Genomic DNA, 20486 nt, shown 5'->3' with positions numbered 1-20486 from the left:
TGAAAAATTTAAAGGGGTCTGAATACTTTCCGTACCCACTGTATATATATATACACACACACACACACACACACACACCATGAATGACAATGTAATTATAGAGATTTAACGGCTGCACTCTTTTTTTCTTTTCCTCTGGGAAGATTCTAGCTTGTTTAACTGTCCTTCATGTGTTTCTAGTGTCTACCATGTCCACCCTGAAGATGGGTGTTACAGAGAGAAAAGGCAAATGTGTGAAGCTGCGAGAGCAGCTGGAATCTCTGGAGAAAGAGACCGCTGCCCATCTGTCTGAGATGGACCAGTACAACAAAGATATGCAGGTAAGAATTAAGTACATTGCAACATTAATAGAATAACTTAACATTGCGTCAGTTAAAACAACATTTCACATTCACCTTGCATGTTTTAAACCGGGAGTAGCATGGAGCACGTGTACAGGTTTGCTGGACCTTTTTAAAAGATCTCAGAGTGTCTTAAATCCTATGAAATTGTATCTTCATCACATTCAAATTTCCAGCTAGTTTTGGAAATTACACCTATCTGCTGGTTTTTACTGCCTCACATGCCCTTATTAGCAGGTACTAATCCAACTATATAGCTATATTATTGTCACTTCTATTAGTCAGACTTGTTATTTGATAACTATCAATACCTACAAACAGGATTAATAACTTGATTCAAAGTATGATGCCGGACATATAATGGCTTCTTAATGGTTGGTGCTGGCAATACGAAGCTTTAATGCAGAGCTGATTGTTTTCCCTTAAAAACTAAACTCATTGTATATTTTTTATCTGGTTTGCCTAATTTTATGGCACTTGTATATGTAACAGATTTGTGGTTTTAATGTCTTCTTAACATTTTAACATTCTAAAAATGTAACATAGTGTGCAATTTTTAAGTTCCACAATCAGTACATACTTAATTAGCGTGGCTTGTCCCTGGATGCCTCTTTTTTTTCTCCTCCAATTATTCCTTTCCATCATAACCTTTTTCCATACCTTCTGATTCTGATTTCATCCTGTTATCTGTAACTTTCTATCTCTGTAACTCTGTTCTGAATTTCTTTTCTCTTTCTTCTTTCCTTTTTCTACCTACTGGATGCTTTTCCTCTACTCCTCTTTCTTCCTTTTCATCCCTTGTCCTCAACTTTACAGCATGTGGGTGATGAGGACTCTTTGCTTCAGGCTGTCTTCTGTCTGCTGGCCTGCCTGCGTAACCTCTTCTACCTACTAAAGGTTTTCGCTTTAGGTCTCTTTGTTGCTCTCGTCTTCTTCTCTCTTTTCTGCTCTTTTCTATTGTCCATTGCTCTGCAAATTTTTCTCCATCCTTCTGGCATCTTGTTTCTGTGCTGTGTTTAACTCATACGACATATCCCTCTTTCTTCTTTCTTCTCTCCATCTCATACACACTCATACAAATACTGAGTGTTTAGGCACCTATGTGCATGAAATGTGTTTGTGCATGCTGTGTGTGTTCAGTCCTTAGCCTATTATGCCTATCTGGTCAGCTCATTCTTTAATCTAGTAATATATCTTTCACTCTGCTAGTAAAGTAGTAAAGGTGGATATATTGGGTTGATGTCAGGTTGTCATAACACAAACAACTCAAACAATGCTAACTTACCATTAAAAGTGTCACAATTTACCGAATGCGACTTAATGTCAACAGTTATTCATAGAGACCCCTTTAAGTTCACGACAGGTGTCATGTCACGGCTATGACGGTGTCTTGTCAGTCTTATGCACACCCTTTCAAAAAAAGTGTCACCGTGTTTTGTCTGCATCAGGAACTGAGAGAGAGCCAGAGAAAACAGCAGGCGGCACTTGAGAAACTACAGAGCATCAAAGAGGACAAACGGCGTGAGCTGAGTCGAAAGATGGAGGAAGAAGAGGAGAGAAGGAGGAGGGAAGAGGAGAGGAAACAACAGGAGTTGGAAGCTCAGAGGTATTTGGCTTTCACACAGATTTATTTTAAAATTTCTTAATAATCTGACGTGTCATGTTAAAGGAAAAAATAGGATGTCTTGACCCAGTCTAGAATGCTTATTCAAACAAAAAATTAAAGAAACACGCTTTTTTACCTTGATACACAACCTTTTTAAATAATGTTTGCCATCCACTCTCAGGCGTATTAAGATGGAAAAAGATCGCCTATGGCAGGAGAAGCTGAGGAAGGACGAAATGGAGCGTCAGAGGAGACTTCAGGAGGAGAAAGAGGCCAGGCAGAGGGAGGAGGAGGAGAGAGAGAGACTGGCTATCATCCAGGCGGCCAAAGAGCAGGCCGAACAAGAGCTCAGAGCAAGGCAGGAGGCAGAGCGGAAGATAAGAGAGGTGGAGGAGAGGAAGAAGAGAGAAGAGGAGGAGCGGCAGAAGCAAGCAGAGAGACGGAGGCAGGAGGAGGAGAGGAGAAAGCTGGAGGAGGAGAGGCGGCAGCTGGAAGAAGAGAGGAGGAAGCTAGAGGAAGAGCGGAAGAAAGAGGAGAGGAGGTGGAAAGAAGAGGAGGAGCGACGCATGAGGGAGGAGGAGAGGAAGAGGTTAGAGGTGGAACAGAGAGAGGAGGAGCGCAGAAGAGAGAAGGAGGAGGAGGAGAGGAGGCGAGAGCGGGCGGCCATGGCCGCCGTCCGAGATTCGGAGGAGAGGAGAAAGCGAGAAGAGGAGGAGAGAAAGAAAAGGGAGGAGGAGGAGAGGAGAAAAAGGGATGAAGACATGGCGAAGCTTCAGCAGCAACAGCAGGACGAGGATAGGAAGAAGCGTGAGGAGGAAAGAAATAGGGCAGAAGAGATGAGGATGAGAAAAGAGGAGGAACAGGAAAGGAGGAAAGCTGAGGAGGTGAGAAAGAGGAAGGAAGAGGCTCCTCGTCAGCGGCAGCAACTGAATATAGGAGGGAAGGTAGATGTCCACGCTCTGCTGAGAGGACTGGAGGAGAGGAAAGGTAACACACACACACACACACACACACACACTGCGTGGTTTTGTACTTTTATACAATACTTTTTATACTTCTCTGTCATCTCTTCCTGCCTGCGGTGTGTATTAAAACCATTTCTGAGGCTCAACTTATATTTTGATCCCTGATGTACTGCTTTAGGTGGGCAACCTAGGGCCACTGAGCACAGGAAGTCCGCTAATCTCACATCCTTCAAAGCTCTCTACCCGTTCACTGCGCGAAACAATGAAGAGCTCAACATCAGTGCAGATGATATCATCGAGGTAAGATTCAAGATGTCTCATTTAGGCTTGACTTGCAACAGAAAAGATGGAAATTTTCTTCACATTAGCACACCGCTCATGTTCAAATGTCTTTCTTTTTCATCTTCCTCACTCTTTTTTTTACCTGTGATCCTATTTGTCTTTTTCAAACTTTCCTGTCTCCTTCTATCAGGTCGATGAGACGACCGAGCGGGAGGAGGGTTGGTTGTACGGCAGCAGACAAGGGAAGATGGGCTGGTTCCCAGAGAGCTACGTCGAGAGAGTGGCCCCATCAGACACAGCTAATAATACTACTGCTGCTGCTGCTGCTGTTCCTAAAGTGCCGCTTCAGTCACAGCTTTGCAATGCACTTGAAGCTGTCAAGACAGCAGGAACAAAGTCTGCCTTCACACCAACACACTCTCCAAACCCTGCACCCTCTGAGACACAAGGACAGGTGAGAGGTACCGTTAGGGCCCATTCAGACCAAAATAAGCATCCGGCGATTTGCCACAGGGTTTTGCAGCGGTGTGGTGGTGTCACTGAAACGGCCTATTTGTGTGACATGCCGTTGTGTTCTTTAAAGGTCCCATGACATGGTGCTCTTTGGATGCTTTTATAATGACCTTTGTGGTCCCTTAATACTGTATCTAAAGTCTCTTCCCCAAAATTCAGCCTTGCTGCAGAATTACAGCCACTTGAGCCAGTCCCACAATGACCTTTCCTCAGTATGTGCCATTTCTGAGTCTGTAGCGTTTGAGGAGGAGAGGGGGGGCAAGGTGGTGTGTCCCTGACCAACTGCCACTTTGCTCATTTGAAATCCATGATGTCTCTCTCTCTCATGGGTGGGCCAAATTCTCTGAGCAGGCAAAATAGAGAAAAGGTCGGTAATCTTGTCCCTTATGACCTCATAAATGGCAAGATTCCAGATAGGACCATCTGAGTTTTCATTTTCTCTAAGGCAGAGCAGGATACCCGGGGCTCAGTTTATACCTATCGCCATATCAAGCCACTGGGGGACCGTAGGCAGGATGGGGAAACACATAATAATGTTAAAAAACCTCATAAATGGACATTTTCATATAGCACAAGTAGACTTTTATATTTAAGATTATTTCTTTTTTGGGCATGTTAGGCCTTTATTTGTATAGGGCAGCTTAGACATGAAAGGGGAGAGAGATGGGGAACGACAAGCAGCAAAGGGCCGCAGGTCGGAGCTGAACCCACGGCCACTGCGTCGAGGAGCAAACCTCCACACAAAGTCGTGGGCAGTTCAGTGCTGGTGTTTCAAGTTTTACATTTTTTGCTTGTGGTAGCGATAGAGACAGTGATGTTTCCTATTTCCTTTATGGAACTCTTACCACCTCAAAACCGACTGACCAATCTGATTGGTAATTACGTGATTGGCCACCGCAGCATGACGTTGCGTTTCCGTGAGTCGGCCTCAGCTTATCACCACAGGTCCGCTGAATTATTTTTTTGCGTGTTCCCCCTGCTGCAAACCCCGCCGCAGCCTTAACGCACCACCCCCATTTAAAATGAATGGAAACCCACACCATCTGACGGCCGACGCAGGCTGTGTGAACGGCCACTTATATTAGGGTCCTTTGACTGCTGTACCAGCTATTCCCCTTTGATTACCACAGGATGATTGTTGTCTGGACACATAGAAAAGCTCCAATTCTCACTGGTCTGTCTATCTCTCGGTTCCTCTGCATGCAGGTGGTGGGTAACCTGTTGGCCCAGGCCCTGTGTTCATGGACAGCAAAGACAGAAAACCATCTGAACTTCAATAAAGACGATGTCATTCAGGTGTTGGAGCAGCAGGAGAACTGGTGGTTGGGAGAGCTGAACAGTGAACGGGGCTGGTTCCCCAAAACATATGTAACACTGCTGGGAGAAGAAGAGAGTTCAGAGTGAGTTTCATTCCCTATGTATTTGTTCCCTATAATTTAACTAGTTGGAGGACAGTGGTTTTGTATCTTTGGAAAAATATCATCGTCTTTCCTAAAGACCTAAATGTCAAAGTCAAAAATGCAATGAAGGCAAATTATTAGTTTCAGCTGGCAAGCCAATGTTACTTCAGTAACCCGTATCTTACTTCCTTTAATTCCCCAGCTATACCAAACCTCAGTTTGCATGTGTTTTAGTGCGTGAGGTGAAAGAGACAGGTGTATGCCCGTGTTTTAAAGACAACTGGACATTAGTTATTGTAGTTTGGCCTGCTAATTTGGAAGAGAATATGCGCACAAAATGGCCCTCCTTCTGAGAGTCAAAAGTCAAGTCAAATCTGATTGGACATGTTGCAGATGTTTTTTTTGAGATTTCCACAAATATCATGATCTCAGATATTCATTGCAAATTACTTCCATGATTCTGCTTAGAAATCCATAGTAAAAAAGTTCCTTTATAACTCCCAAACTTGCTTGAAAATCATGACAGTTTTAAGTTTTCTTCAGTATTAAAGTAATCCAGTCACAGTTCTTTGTACATCCATGGGTACATTGCAAACAGTAACCACTAACCGCTGAAATGTACATAGTCTTAATGGTGCCAATTTTTCAAAATATATACAAATATAGGCTGAAAAACACCTTAAGTTGTAGCCAATAGCAAACCGTCTTATTTCATTTGTAAACATCCAATGTTTAAGGTTAAGTTAGTGTCATAGTACAGCACAGGGTTGTACAAGGAAATGCAGTTATAGTCCCTTCATGCTACTCATGAAAAACAAAAACATTTACATAAACTCAGTAGCATGAAGGACATACCTGTCTTTTTCCATGCCAACATATTTTGTGGCCATATCTGCAAGTAAATCAGCAAAAACATGCATCACTCCCAGTATTATGTCTGTGTCAGTAAGAGAGTCTAAATGTGTGGTAACTACTCCAGTAAATCATGTATTTACAGTTGAAATGACTTTATCCCTCCTTTGTGATGAGGAATCCGCTGTGTTAAAGGTGTCCTGCCACACAAAACCGTTTTTACTTGCATTTTCTTTTTTTTGTATCTGTTAGGTCCACATGTGTTTGTGTTATGTTGTGAATGTGAAAATGAACTGCTACCTCCTCTTTCAGCTCTAGCCACTAAGAAGAAATAAGCGGAGAAATCAGGCCAATTACAAAAGTTGGTCAGTCTGATATAATGGTGCCTGAGCTTGCCCAGTTGCACTAGGTAAAGGACGCTGATGGCCATTGGCTCATTGGCTAGCTTTTAGCCAATCAGAGTCAAGCAGCTTAGCTCGTTGAACATTCGTTGATTTGTGCCAGCAATGAGAACTGGCACAAATCGAGCTGAGCCTTCCTGCAGGCTTTTTATACCACACTAGAATGGCTTGAAACAAGGTAACCAAGGCATTTTTCACAAAAATTTTTACAGAGTCCATAGTATAACTTCAGATATTACCACGACATAATGAAATATGTGTGGCTAGGCACCTTTTTAAGAGAGTCACACGCACTTACAAATCACACAGCAGCATTCATTTGCACATACTGTATGGTTGCAGCTGACATGTTGCCAGACCTTGTGGTCATGAAGAAGCTGAGTCTGAAAGTAAGGCTCCTGATATACCAGTCAATCCAGTCACATTCTCCTCTGAGGGTTTGGCTAATAAACAAAAGAATGAGAGTGCAGGTTGAGGAGCCCAGAGTAGAACCCATGCTCCTTGGTATTGAAAGGAGCCGGTAAAGTGTGTTGGGCCTTTGAGAAGTATGACTCCTGGTATTCCGACTCATAGACCCCAGGGCAGACCTAGACCATGCAGCAGGGATTGAAACCCCCATTTGGCTTAAGAATGCCTTGTATCCCCCAGGAGGAGCTGGAGGACGTGTCTAGGGGGGGAAGTGTTTTGGTACTTTTGTGATCCAGATAAGCGTTGGAGGATGGTTGGATGATGAATGAAAAGATGGCTAGAATGCATGAATAAGTATGGTAATGTAATCTTTCTGTGTTAACAGCATGAAGAGCTCCCTTGCTGATGCTTCGGAGTCTAGCGACAGCCTGCAGCTTGAAGGTACAGTAATAAATCTGGCTAAGGTTGTCAAGTTAACATTTGATCATCATACATTACACACACTCTATACATCAATGCGTTGCTTTTTGTCTGACTCGTATTCTAACATTTTATGATGGATTTCAGGTGGTTTATTGTAAGATGTTATACAGTATTATCTGAATTATGTGTTGCTTTTCAAGTTTACTTTGAACTCTGCATTTCCTTTTGAAATCTAGAAAAAGTCTTTACGAGATGTCTTTAAAAGGGCAGGTTCAGCCTACCTAAATAAATGTATATAACAATATTATCTTGGAAAATGTGTCGGAAATCTTGTTGTCTTGTTGGAGTTCAGCGTGACTGAGCAACAGGTCTAGTACATTTGCTGTTAATTTATGTTCATATGTTTTTTTCCTTTCCAGAATACACAGCGCTGTACACCTATGAGTCTCCGGAGCATGGTGATCTGACGTTTGGAGAGGGAGATGTGATCTTGGTTAGCAAGAAAGAGGGAGAGTGGTGGCATGGCTCTATAGGCGAAAGCACAGGCGTCTTCCCCAGCAACTACGTCAAACCTAAAGAGACAGATGTAAGAACACTCAACACGTGCCGATATACAAGGACAAAATCTGTATCCAGTCCATTACTATATAACACTGCTTTGATATTTGTGGTTGTTTGTTGGATTGTATTATATTGCAAGGCGTTCCTGTTATTTTCTTCACTCCCCACATATTTTTGTGTTGTGTTATTTTTGTTTTGTGTTTGTAATGGTAATATCATTTTTTTGTTTATTTCAGACATTAAGTATATCTGCAAAGAAGAAGCCAGGTGATTTCATCATCTTATCTGTTTTTGTCTAATCTCTGTCTCGTACTCACATAAGAACACAATACTTGGTTTGGCATTTTACAAATTTGCATTTGTATCTTGTGTTTACAGTAATCGCCCAGGTAATTAGGGCCCGACCCTCCACCCGCCCTGAACAGCTGAACCTGGAAAATGGCCAGCTCATCCTCATCCTCGGCAAGAACGCCTCTGGCTGGTGGCTCGGAGAACTGCAGGTCAGTTATCAACTGCCGTTTCAGCGATTTTCTGTGGGTGCTTAATACTGTACAGCAGATAACCCCAGAGGGTCTCAGATGTTGTTGACATTGTACATTAACCAACCTTTTTGGCTTGTATCCCACTAAAACAAAGAAATGTCCACTTGCCACCCCTTACATTTTGAATATCGGTTGTGACCATTTCAGCCAAAAAAAAAAAAATGTCTTCTTTTATTTGAATGAGTTTTGGTGGCCTGAGATCAATGCAATTCACTGGGGGGGTGAATGATTAGAGGCAAGAATGAGACATTCTTTGTTGAAATGTTTTTTTTTCTGTTCTTTTCATCACGTTGCAACCCGATTTACTCAATAAGCCCTGACCCCCAAGTTGGAAACCATTGCACCTGAGGTTTTTGGTTCATTGTTCAAGTATTTAGAGATAATTCTTGGCCTGTAATCCCGCTATCTGATTAAAACCTTATTCTCCCCACATGGTTTGTGTTGTCTGACTCTAGGCCCGTGGGAAAAAACGTCAGAAGGGCTGGTTTCCTGCCTCTCATGTCAAAGTATTGGGATCCAACAGCGGCGTGTCAACACCAGCACCCCAACCAGGTAACACTCACTCACTCACTCACACACACACAAATAGAGAAAAGTATGGTAAACTTTTGTTCTTCTCTTTCAGTCTGTCAGGTGATAGCCATATACGACTACACAGCAGCCAACGGTGATGAGATGAGCTTCTCCAAAGGGCAGCTGATTGCTGTTCTTGACAAAAACAACCCTGATTGGTGGAAAGGAGAAATTAACGGGGTCACTGGTCTTTTCCCCACCAATTACGTTAAGATGACCACGGCGGACTGTGACCCCAGCCAGCAGTGTAAGTACATTCCTTAAACATGACTATACCTAGAAAATATGCACGTTTTAAACACAGCGCCACTCTAATACTTTTATTATCTATGCAACACCCATCTACCATGATATTTCTTTGTCCACCCATCTCTTTATCTGTAGATCTTTTCTTCTTACTGACTACCGTATTTCACATTTTCCCCTGTTTTTCCCACTTCCTCTCTCCCTACCCAATCTGTGTTTCTCCTCCCTCCCTCTTTCCATTCCTCGGCTTCTGTCTCTTTCTCCTTCTAGGACGTTAGAAAGTCTCTTCCTCCTCCACCTCTTCTTCCTCTTCCTCTTCCTTCTTCCTACAGAGAGACCCACTATTACACACTGCTCTGAAGGGCCAGAGTGTCTGGACTCCCTATCTACAAAAACAAGTTTATATCAGTATCTGAAATAACTTTCTAATTACTCTCAATGCTGATTCTGTGAATTGTTAAAGCCTTTGTGCCTTCTATGATTTCCTCTCTCCTTGTTTTGATTTTGATCTGATGACATTTAACTGCATCTGAAGTAGAGGAATAGTGGGTCTCTCTGTAGCTTGTCCCTCTTCTTTCCTTTTTGTTTTGCTACAGAAGAAACTTTTCCCCCTTTATACATGCTGCATCTCCCTCTTTTACCCATCACCTGTTGTCCTTTTAGTTTTTTCCTTTTTTGCACATATTTTTCCATTCTTACTTTCCAGTTTTGAGTTTAGCTTACACAGAGCCCACTATTTGTCTCTGTCTTTCCTCTGAGATGTGTCTATATTCAGACATGATGTGCAATTTTTACTCTCACTTATGCTATCTCACTATGAATAGCGTACTAAATAATAGACAAGATAATGGAAGGTCCACATTCCAGCCCGGCCCTCCTGCACTTATGTTAAAAAGCTTTAAACAAGCCACGAAGTGGACATTTGACTTTGTAGATTTATTAGAGGAATTTGTTTATGAATGTGTATGTATTTTAGTATGCTAAATATAAAACTTGTAGTTGATCGCTACTAAAAACATGTTTGGAGTGGTAGCATTACATTTTACTTTCAACTATAACCATTTTGCACTGGGTTTTTTCTTTTGTGCCTTTGAAAACCTTGTGTTTAACCTAATTTTGACAGGAAATGGTACAAGCAAAAGTCTACAGTTTGTCCTATACATCAATAGCCATAACTAAGTCACAATGTTTTCACTAACAGAAGGAACTAAAGTAGTTTGAAGTGAGCTGAAGCAACTCTTCACCATATGGCAAACTGTTAAAAAGCCATAGACAGACATACACTTTGCCTCCAGAGTTGAGAGAACAAAAACTGCCGCTGCACCTTACATTAACTGAATGCAACGTTGCTTACACTCTACGTTACACACTTTCACTTGCAATCTGGACGCAACTGCTGCTGAAAGCTAGCCTACATAATTCAAGGTAAGCTTTAGCTTTGCTAGGTTTCAAATATATCTTTGTCCAAAGGTTATATTACATATAAGACAGGCCGTGAACTGTCAATCCAATAAAAACCACGCCCTAAAATACCCCCTGCTTTATCATCGATTTTAAAATGAACGAGACCATTCTTCAAAAAATGAACATTCTATATTGTAGAAAACTTAAAGCTAGTGATTAAGACCATAAACTCATCATGAAAATGTTTACTGTGGTAATAGATGAGAAGTGAGTCCCTTTCTCATACACTTCTACAGAATCCATAGATAATTTTAACCATGTTAATATATATATACACACACACACACACATACACACACACACACACTCTCACACACACACACACACACACACACGCAGTCCATGACAGAAACCAACCTCCTTTTCAACCGCACATGTCGCCCCCTTCTGGAATTCAGATTGATTGCAGGTTTAAGGCACTTCCGCATTTGCAGTACTTTGCCAAACCTAATGCTTTGTCCGTTAATATAAACAACAGAACTGGGAAATCCTCCTGATTCCCTGAAATCACCGGTGTGGCAACATTTTGCATTCCCCATCTGTGAGTTATGTAAACAAACAGGGTAGTTAAATCATGTGGGCTCCGACCGGGACTCCATGGTGTATTCAAGTGCACCACAGTAAACTAATGGTGCATTCAATTGCACCCTTCTAAACTCTGACAAACTCAAACTGTTAATAAAAAGAAGTACCCTTCTGCCACACGGTGGCTCTTATTGTGGCAATGATGGAAAAAAAAAGTCTCAATCAAATCGGGGATTTGGAGAACTGTGACACTCCTGTAACATAGTTGTGATTATTGTCAGGACTTTTTTCTTTCAGGTCAGAAAGCTTCTCATAATGGTGACTCCTGTTCCCAGTCTGATAAATAGGAGCTGTTAGCAAAACTGATAACATATATAGAACATTTGTTTAACTATTTTTGAAGACTTGTTGAATATATTCATATTCTGAAATAAAACATACAAAAATAAAGTTTAGTTTGATATGACACTAAAGTGTTTTGTTATTGTTAAATGAAGTAGTAGTCCTCTAAAGGTGTGTAGGTGTGTGTGTGTGTGTGTGTGTGTGTGTGTTGTATGCACTGTTTATATTATCAGCATAATACATATGATTAAGATGGACAGATGTAGAGTGGGTGAACAACGGTTGTTGCAGCTCAAAGCAGAGTCAAACATCCATGTGTCTTCCTGTTTGTGCTGGTAACTGTGGTAATATTGGGTATATGATCTGGACATTATCTAAGAACATTTGCTCATTTGGGCGATCTCAATGAAAAGTAGAAAAAAATAAGGTTTTTCCACTGTAAACATGCGTCACAGGGTGATAAAGAAAAAACAAGACCTCCTCTTCCTGTTTTGGTACAAACAGATTTGGTTGAGGCAAGGTTTTAGTCTTATATGAGCAACAAGAAGATAGAACAGACTGAGGGAGAGACAGAAGAGACATAGTACAATCCCGGCAACTAACTAAAATACCTGTAGAGACAGAATCCTAGCAATGACTTTACAGAGCAGCTTTTACTTTCTAAACCTTTGGAATGAGACAGATGATGAGGTAGAGGAAAGAGCTCGGTCAATGAGGGAGCAACAGTTAGCTAGTATGGGACCCTTACACTGGGCTAATGGACCCCTTGGATCAGGTAAGTGTGTGTGTGTGTGTGTGTTTTTGTGTCTCTAGACTATTGTATTTCCTGTTTCCCTTTCCATCCCTTTTCTCCCCCTTTGTCATCTCCATTGTCCTCTCTAAGAAAAACTTCAATATTGTCTGCGCAGACTTGAGAAAGCGAAGTAGAAAGATTCAAAAGCAGCATTGTGTTTTTTGTTGTTGTTTTTGTCCAAACATCCAACGGAGGGCAGTGAATGCAGTGCCAAAGTGTTTTGTGGTAGTTTAAAGTGGTTGGATCATTTCTTTTGTACAAAAACAAATCAACCAACTTTGTATTTCTCCTCTATTGTGCAGGGTGCGCAGACCTGAAAAGTCTGGACCAAATGAGCTCCCAGGAAAAGAAGAGACAGGGTTACATCCATGAGCTGATCCAGACTGAGGAGAGATACGTGGAAGACTTGCAAATAGTGCTGGAGGTAATGGACACATGTCCTGCTTAATAACTCATGTCTAAACAGAGAGTTCAGCTACATACACAGTAAATCCATTCAGTGTTTAAAGGAGAATTTTGGTCGATTTCAACACGTAGCTCTGTTGTTTGGAGATTTGGAGTGCTGTCAGTAGCAAGAAAAAATGAAAACAATCAGTGATGTCTACACAGAGTTATCCCTCTGCTACAGTTGGTACCCAACAGGGCAATTTTTTTTGTCTCTAAACATGTTCAAAATGTCATTATAAGTGCATAGCCTTGTGCAATGATTGCTTCTGAGGGAATACAGCGAATCTGACTGCAGTAGATGTGACAGAAAGGCATAAAAGTTGTTAATGAGATGCGTCCTGATCACGTACCTGATGGTGTGTTTCTGTCATTCTCTTTCTGTTTAACCTCTTCTCTCCTGTCTTTGTGTGGGTCTCTGTGTAGGTTTTCCATAAACCTATGTTAGAGTCGGGCCGGCTGAGTGATGCAGAGATGGTCATGATATTTGTCAACTGGAAGGAACTGCTGGCCTGCAACTCTAAATTTCTGAAGTAAATACCACATGGACAGAGTGTATAACAATCTACATAGAAGGGACAATCGGTCTTATTGATTAATACAATTTTATACAAGTGCAGCTATTTTAGCGTTGTGTCTATGTTGATTCTGTCCGGAGAAAAATGTAGAGCCGCTAATGGTCATACATGTGCTATTGAGCAGGGCACTACGTGTGCGTAAGAAGATGGGCGGGGAGAACATGCCAGTCCCAATGATTGGGGACATCCTGGCGGCGGAGCTGTCCCACATGCAGCCCTACATCCGCTTCTGTTCGTGCCAGATCAACGGCGCAACACTGCTCCAGACGCGCATCGATAACGAGCCAAACTTTAAGGACTTCCTCAAGGTAAGATGGAGGGCACAGTGAGGGAGCAGGAACCTCTTAATCATGTGTATTGTGAGGGAGGAGTGAGCAAAGAAAGGAAGCAGTGTGGGTTGAAAACACAGAGTGAGATCTGTGGACAGACAGGTAGAGGTGGAGAAAGAAGGGGGACTGTGTAATTGACTTAGCATCATCATCCTGTAATATTTTTGATACTCTGCAGTCACATCCATGGAAGTAGACACAACATTCTGAATGTGTTGATTAATAGTAACATCTTTTTTTTCCCATTAGAAAATTGCCACAGACTACAGGTGTAAAGGCATGCCGCTCTCCAGCTTCCTGCTGAAACCCATGCAGAGGATCACACGCTACCCCCTGCACATCAAAAACGTAGGCCATCATGATCATGAGCGATCTGTGTTTGAACTCCTCATTAATCAGGCGGGTCAAACGCCTTTTCGTCTTTAATATGGCCGTCTATTTAACTTGTCTGTGTGTGTGTGTTTAGATCCTGGAGAGCACGCCAGAGGGCCATGCTGACCGAGGTCCTCTGAAAGAGGCTCTGGAAAGGGCAGAGGAACTCTGTCAACTGGTTAATTTCTTCATTGATTTCCTCATTTATGACCCCTCTCGTTACTCTAATTACATTTATTTGTTTATTTTCCTTTCGCTGCATTCTGTGTGGAAAAGATTTGAGTGCTGTTTCTGTATTGAATTATTGTTTTAATCAGGTAAACGAGGGCGTGAGAGAAAAGGAGAACTCTGACAGACTGGAATGGATTCAGAACCACGTTCAGTGTGATGGCGCTGCAGAGGTATTAAGCTTACTGACTCTCAATTACGTATGAAACATGTTCATTATTAGTAAAACAAAAAGTTTGTATAAGCTTGATTACCTTTTTATAAGTTGGTTTCAAAAGAGAATTTTCTATAATACCTCATTCTATGTGTGATTCCATGTGAAAGATCCTTTTTAAGTCACTCTCTTTCAACAGAACCTGGTCTTTAACTCTCTTACCAACTGTTTGGGCCCAAGGAAACTGCTCCACAGTGGCAAGGTGAGTGAAACTGTGAAGTTTCTGAATCTGTGCTTACCAGACCCATTGAACCTCTCTGGTTGGGCTTCACACATTTAACTAAATTATAAATGCAACACTTTTGTTTTTACCCCCATTTTCATGAGCCGAAGTCAAAGATCTGACTTTTTCTATGTAAACAAAAGGCTTATTTCTCTCAAAAAAACTATACAGTAAAAAGTCAGTATCTGTTGTTAGGGTTAGGATTTCTCTCTCTCTCTCTCTCTCTCTCTCTCTCTCTCTCTCTCTCTCTCTCTTTCTCTCTCTCTCTCTCTCTCTCTCTCTCTCTCTCTCTCTCTCTCTCTATCTCTCTATCTGTCTCTCAACCTGACTGCAGTTAGTCGTAGTAACCAACTTGAGTGGGCAAATTCTCACATTGTAGAATGCTGTCTAATTAGCATCTTGATATGCCACACGTGTGAGGTAGATGGATTATCTCAGCAAAGGAAAAGTGCTCACTAACACAGATTTAGACAGATTTCTGAACAATATTTCAGAGAAATAAGTCTTTTATGTACAGTACATAGAAAAAAGTCTTAGATCTCTGAGTTCAGCTCATGAAAAATGGGAGCAAAAACAAAGGTGTTGCGTTTTTAATTTAGTTTAGATTACTTTAGAAAAAATTACATTTTCCATTTCATTGAATGAGTATTTTAAATGTTAAAGAGACCAGACAGACTGGGGATGAAATGTGTAACATTACTGGGTCAGACCGCGAGGCGTCGTGGTCACACGTTGACAAGCCTCAGAGTAAAACTTCCCCAGTGGAGATCAGTGAGCTGGTTCATCTGAGCAGAAACTCAACAGGAGGATCTCAGGCAGTGATGACACAGCACCATGAATAATATTGTTATGTAAATATGGACTCAGTGATAGTGGTGGTACCACACAGAAGTAAAACTGTTGTAAACACTGTTTAAATATTGTTGTGGTGATTATAAATAATATAATGTTTGTGTATTTATATATATATATTTTCAGATGAACAAGGTAAAGAGCAACAAGGAACTCTGGGCTTTCCTCTTTAGTGACTTTCTGCTTTTGACCCATGCGACTAAACAGTTAAGCTCGTCTGGGCCTGATAAACTGTTCAGCAACAGAAACAATGTACAGCTCAAGATGTACAAGCCGGTGAGAGAGACACACACACACACACACACACACACACACACACACACACACACACACACACACACACACACACACACACACACACGTGCATGACACTTGTGTTTGACCGTGTTTAATCTTTTATGTCTTGTAGCCTGTGCTGCTAAATGAAGTTCTGGTTAAGCTGCCAGATCCATCGAGCGACGAACCCATTTTCCACATCTCCCACATCGATAGAGTCTATATCCTCAGGACAGACAACATTAATGAACGGTACCTACACACAGACACACAGACAGATGGGGCCGTGTGTTTTTTGGTGGCCTAAACGGTAACTGTGTGTTTCTGTTTTCAGGACGGCCTGGGTGCAGAAGATTAAGGCTGCATCTGAAGAATTTATTGAGACAGAAAAGAAAAAAAGGGAAAAGGCCTATCAAGGTTTGTATCTCCAATCAAACAGTCTGTACGACAACCAATTAGCACTGCACAATTAGTTGGATTTTAATTGCGATCTCGATTTTGGCTTCGCAAGATCAAATTATAGATCATATTATTAAAACTTGAATAATATAATTGATATTATTAAAACTTGAATATTACAATTGTCCATTATAATTAATAACAATTATTATTATTATTATTATTATTATCAAAAACAGATGGCAGTTGTCAAACGTCGGTCACAAGGTTTACCAGTAGACGCAACATTTTGTCCCGTTTGTGTTGTTTTTCAGACAACAGCAGTGGCCAGTGCTAGTCGGTGCTAGTTAGTGTCTGTTAGCTCACAGGGCTCTAGGGTGCTACTTACATTTTTCCTAGGTCACACTGGTGCACCTAATGTCCTCGCATCCGCTGCCTGTCCACAAACAAAGCAATGTTGTTTCGATATGGTTTAATTTTGCATTACATGACCCATTTCTTCTGTAAAGCCGTGCTTGTGTTTGGACCTGGGAAAGAGATGTGACCGGTGGCCAGAATATCACATAATATAATATATATATATTATAATATAATAATAATGCAATGCAGTGACAAGTCACACTCCCCCTCTCTCCCGAGCTCTTTTAATCAGTTATTTTTTAAAACAAGTAAAGGAGCTTTCTCAGAGATACAAATAGATTCTAGGCTATTTAGTCCACATAATTTTTATTTACATGTGTTGCAGCTGTATGTATGTATAACATACAACTTCAACATAAGAGGAATGTAGCACAATATGGATGTGAAAGCAGTTATGAATAGCCTATGTGACGAAAAAATCAACAAATAATTGTGATAATTAATCGTAATTTCAATATTGATCAAAAATAATTGTGATTATTATTTTGGCCATAAACGTTACTCCCTACAACAAATGTGTTGATCTCTGATTGTGTGTGTGTGTGTAGCACGATCTGTGAAGACTAGTGGAATTGGCAGACTCCTTGTCACCGTCTTGGAGGCCACTGAACTCAAGCCAGGCAAACCCAATGGTGAGCATGGATACACTGATGATACGGGGTGGCACATTTAATTATGATGCTCTGTCATCCCTATTTCCATCAGTTTGAGGCCCTGCTCTTTAATTGTCTTCTGTTTTTTTTCCCTTATCTCTTTCTTTATCTCTTCCTGGTTCTCTTCTCCTTCCCTCTACCTGCTCTTATACCCTATTCCCTTCCCTCCCACCTGTCCCTCTTCTTACCTGTCTTCATGTCTTTGTCCAGGTAAAAGTAACCCTTACTGTGAAGTGAGCATGGGAGCTCAGATATTCACGTCCAGAACACTCAACGAAACTGTGAACCCCAAGTGGAACTTCAACTGTCAGTTCCACATTAAAGACCTTTACCAGGACGTCCTCTGCATCACCATTTTTGAAAGAGACCAGTTTTCACCTGATGGTAAGTCCCCTGCTAGTTTCTTGCCATTTTCTTCATCTTCTCTCCCCTCACTCCTTCGTTTTCTCCCACTGATTACTCTCTAAAGCTGCAAAATGAAATGAGAATTCTTGTCTTTATTTTTTCTCTTATGACAGACTTTCTGGGTCGGACAGAGGTTCCTGTGGCAACCATAAAGAAAGAGTTCGAAAACAAGGGACCAGTAACACGTCGACTTCTGCTGCACGAGGTTCCTACAGGGGAAGTGTGGGTCCGCCTCGACCTGCAGCTCTTTGGCAACAAATAGACACAATAGGATGAACTGAAATAATAATAATGGAGTCTTCTACCGAGACATCTAAATAAGGATATTTTCCTCCTGCAGAGTAACCGAATAAGAGAGGCCGCTTTTTGTTACCTAAACAACCCACATGCCTATCATGGATACCGATATCAAACAAAACACCCCTGAACTAAACACACATCACGCCCTAATGTTTCCGGTACTAATAATACCTGATGTCATCTGAATCTTCCAGTGGATTAGGGTCTGAGTGACATCATCTGATACCAGCAATAAGAGTCAGATCTCCCCGCTTTTTTCTGGTTCATTAACACTGATAGAACGGGTAGCACAACAGCTGCAGCTGTTTGCACCTGCATAACATCTACTGTAGTAATGGTAATAGCAACAACTGCTGCCTGAGTCCTTAAACAGTGGAGACCAAGTGTGTCAGGAGGACTAATCTGTAATAATTTATAGCCTTCAGAGGGAGCTAGAACTGGACAAAGATGGCTAAGAAACAAATAATCTTAATGTTAAGTAATCAATGAAAGCCATTAATATAATGGATCTGCGATGTATCTCAACAGTTGAATTTTAAGTGTTCAGTGCTTGAGAAACACTGCCAAGTCTGATCAACCATTTAACAAGTTGAGGTCGAGAGATTTCTCTTAACTTACAAGATATGTATATGTTGACTTTTTTTCTGGATGAGGTTGTGACTGACGGCTTTCAAGAGACTGTCTGATCTGTAACATCTTGTCACAGTTACATTAGGCGCATCATAAACTGTGGATCACGGACTCTGTTAACAGAAGTTTTTGTCAGTAGCTCTGGTCTGAAGTCAGTTTACTACTGGTAGATAGCTGATCTCAGGACACGTTCTTCTGGGTTGAATCTGTCACTGTTATGATGTGGAGGATTTTGAGGATGTCAATATTTTGAGGTAACACAGATTGGCAGTATGGTAGCAATAATAAACAGTATTTTCTCACTTGTATTTTTGTTCTTAACATTTTCATCCTGCCAGGTGTCTTTCTCCAGTCCCCGCCTCACTCAATATTGCCCATCTCTGTTGCCTCAAAACCTTTTTCTTTATAAATATCTGAACATCAAAACTTGACAAGGACGTAGTGTGTAAAAGGTTTTGATTTATGTTGTCTGTTAACTTGTTAGTGTCTTTTGACTATTTTGTCCTTTTGCGTTCAGTTTCTTTTCTAACTGAGCGCCTGCTGTATTTATTTTTTAATTTATGCGTGTGTGACTATCCAAAGGCTTGGAGCGGCTGTGCTTGCTGTGTCATCTTGGATAATCAGTCGGTATCAACTGGGTTTGTTTTGTGTGATGTCTGTGTTCCTCAGACACACAATACTGTTTTGACAATAGGCAATATAACATCTTAGATGATTCTCTGCGATTGAGTTTTACTGTAAGTAGACTAGGCCACGAGTCGTTTTGTTTTGTACTACTTTTGTATTCTATTAATTTGTTTTATTCAATCCACAAAACTCAGTTTTTAAGTCCTGTTTTAACTTTGATGATCTTTTGAATTTGTGGAAATTGCGCAAATAGACTGGAATACCTTCCTCGTCAATGTAGGGATGTTAGAGTTTGTTTTACTTTGATTTTTCCGCAGCCCTCTGCGTTGACTGCTGCTGTGCTAACTGAGTTTATGGCCTCTCCAACCCAGATTGTCTGATCCGCCTGGAGTCTGTTACTTGCTGTTTGCTCTCACTTTGGCCTTCATGTTGCACTCTCTGAATCAGGGTTTCTTAAGTCAAATTAAAGTCATTAAAAGTGGAAAAAAATGTTCAATTATTGACTGGCTAACAAAAAGTGACATGTAACACTGAAAGTTCAGTCCATAATGGGTGAGTGGTCCTTGAGCTTCAGCTCTAGACAAAATAATGTAATAAAAATTAATTAAATGCTTTATGCTTAGGCTCATCTGGATTTTATGTGACAGATTATAATCTGAAATGCAACACTAGCTTGATGTTATTTCTTTAAAAAAAAACATATCTTAGTAACTCTGCTCCAAAAACTCTGCTTTAGCCTTTGTACATACAGTAATTACAACACCATTCCACTATTATCATTTACAACAGAAGACAGACCTTTGCTCTTATTTTCAAGAATAACAATTAGAGCGGAGTGACACGGTAATAATGATGCAATCATTTTTAAAAGTTGCCTACAATGAGAATAAATTACGTGTTTGAGGGCTAACATTCAGTGTAGGGAGGACAAAGTGTTCCTTTCACTACATACAGTAAGAAGCACAAGCTGTCTTCTTTTGTCTTGTGCATCCACTGTTAAAGAAAAGATAACATATTATAAGATTCCTTTATTGTCATTGCATGATACATACATTCAGGTGCACTGCCTGAGACGGTGCTCAAAAATAAATCTTTATCTAACATGTTGAACACCAACATTCACACATGTGCAACTCATACACAGTTGTCAATCTATACATGTTAAAAAGGTAAAGAGTAAAATAACTTTTTGTGTTGCACCAGTTGTAATTTTAAGTAAATAATCATATAGCATACAGTATGTATATTGTACAGATTACAGTTGTGTCTATAAAGCGTGTGATTTCAGAGTTCAGTGTG

General features: G+C 40.9%; 1 protein-coding gene across 2 annotated transcripts in view; it reads left to right on the top strand.

Annotated features, from left to right (window-relative positions):
• Positions 1–19676, top strand: part of itsn2b (intersectin 2b) — a 35639-nt gene extending 15963 nt beyond the window's left edge. For both annotated transcript variants that reach the window (XM_034886227.1, XM_034886312.1), the window contains exons 16-40: positions 181–320; positions 1790–1947; positions 2129–2934; positions 3091–3212; positions 3385–3648; positions 4914–5107; positions 7154–7209; positions 7611–7777; positions 7989–8019; positions 8131–8252; positions 8750–8846; positions 8920–9114; positions 12540–12661; positions 13108–13214; positions 13384–13567; positions 13838–13936; positions 14055–14138; positions 14278–14361; positions 14542–14604; positions 15604–15753; positions 15887–16005; positions 16088–16170; positions 17121–17204; positions 17436–17609; positions 17744–19676. In XM_034886227.1, coding sequence (XP_034742118.1) covers positions 181–320; positions 1790–1947; positions 2129–2934; positions 3091–3212; positions 3385–3648; positions 4914–5107; positions 7154–7209; positions 7611–7777; positions 7989–8019; positions 8131–8252; positions 8750–8846; positions 8920–9114; positions 12540–12661; positions 13108–13214; positions 13384–13567; positions 13838–13936; positions 14055–14138; positions 14278–14361; positions 14542–14604; positions 15604–15753; positions 15887–16005; positions 16088–16170; positions 17121–17204; positions 17436–17609; positions 17744–17892 — 3854 coding nt within the window. In that variant the 3' untranslated portion in view covers positions 17893–19676. The remainder of the gene's footprint in view (positions 1–180; positions 321–1789; positions 1948–2128; positions 2935–3090; positions 3213–3384; positions 3649–4913; positions 5108–7153; positions 7210–7610; positions 7778–7988; positions 8020–8130; positions 8253–8749; positions 8847–8919; positions 9115–12539; positions 12662–13107; positions 13215–13383; positions 13568–13837; positions 13937–14054; positions 14139–14277; positions 14362–14541; positions 14605–15603; positions 15754–15886; positions 16006–16087; positions 16171–17120; positions 17205–17435; positions 17610–17743) is intronic.
• The last annotated feature ends 810 nt before the right edge of the window (positions 19677–20486 follow it).

This window comes from Etheostoma cragini, chromosome 1, assembly GCF_013103735.1.
Source record: "Etheostoma cragini isolate CJK2018 chromosome 1, CSU_Ecrag_1.0, whole genome shotgun sequence".
Taxonomy (NCBI): Eukaryota; Metazoa; Chordata; class Actinopteri; order Perciformes; family Percidae; genus Etheostoma; species Etheostoma cragini.
The sequence above is the reverse complement of the archived record's forward strand: the minus strand, read 5'-3'. Positions and strand labels throughout refer to the sequence as shown.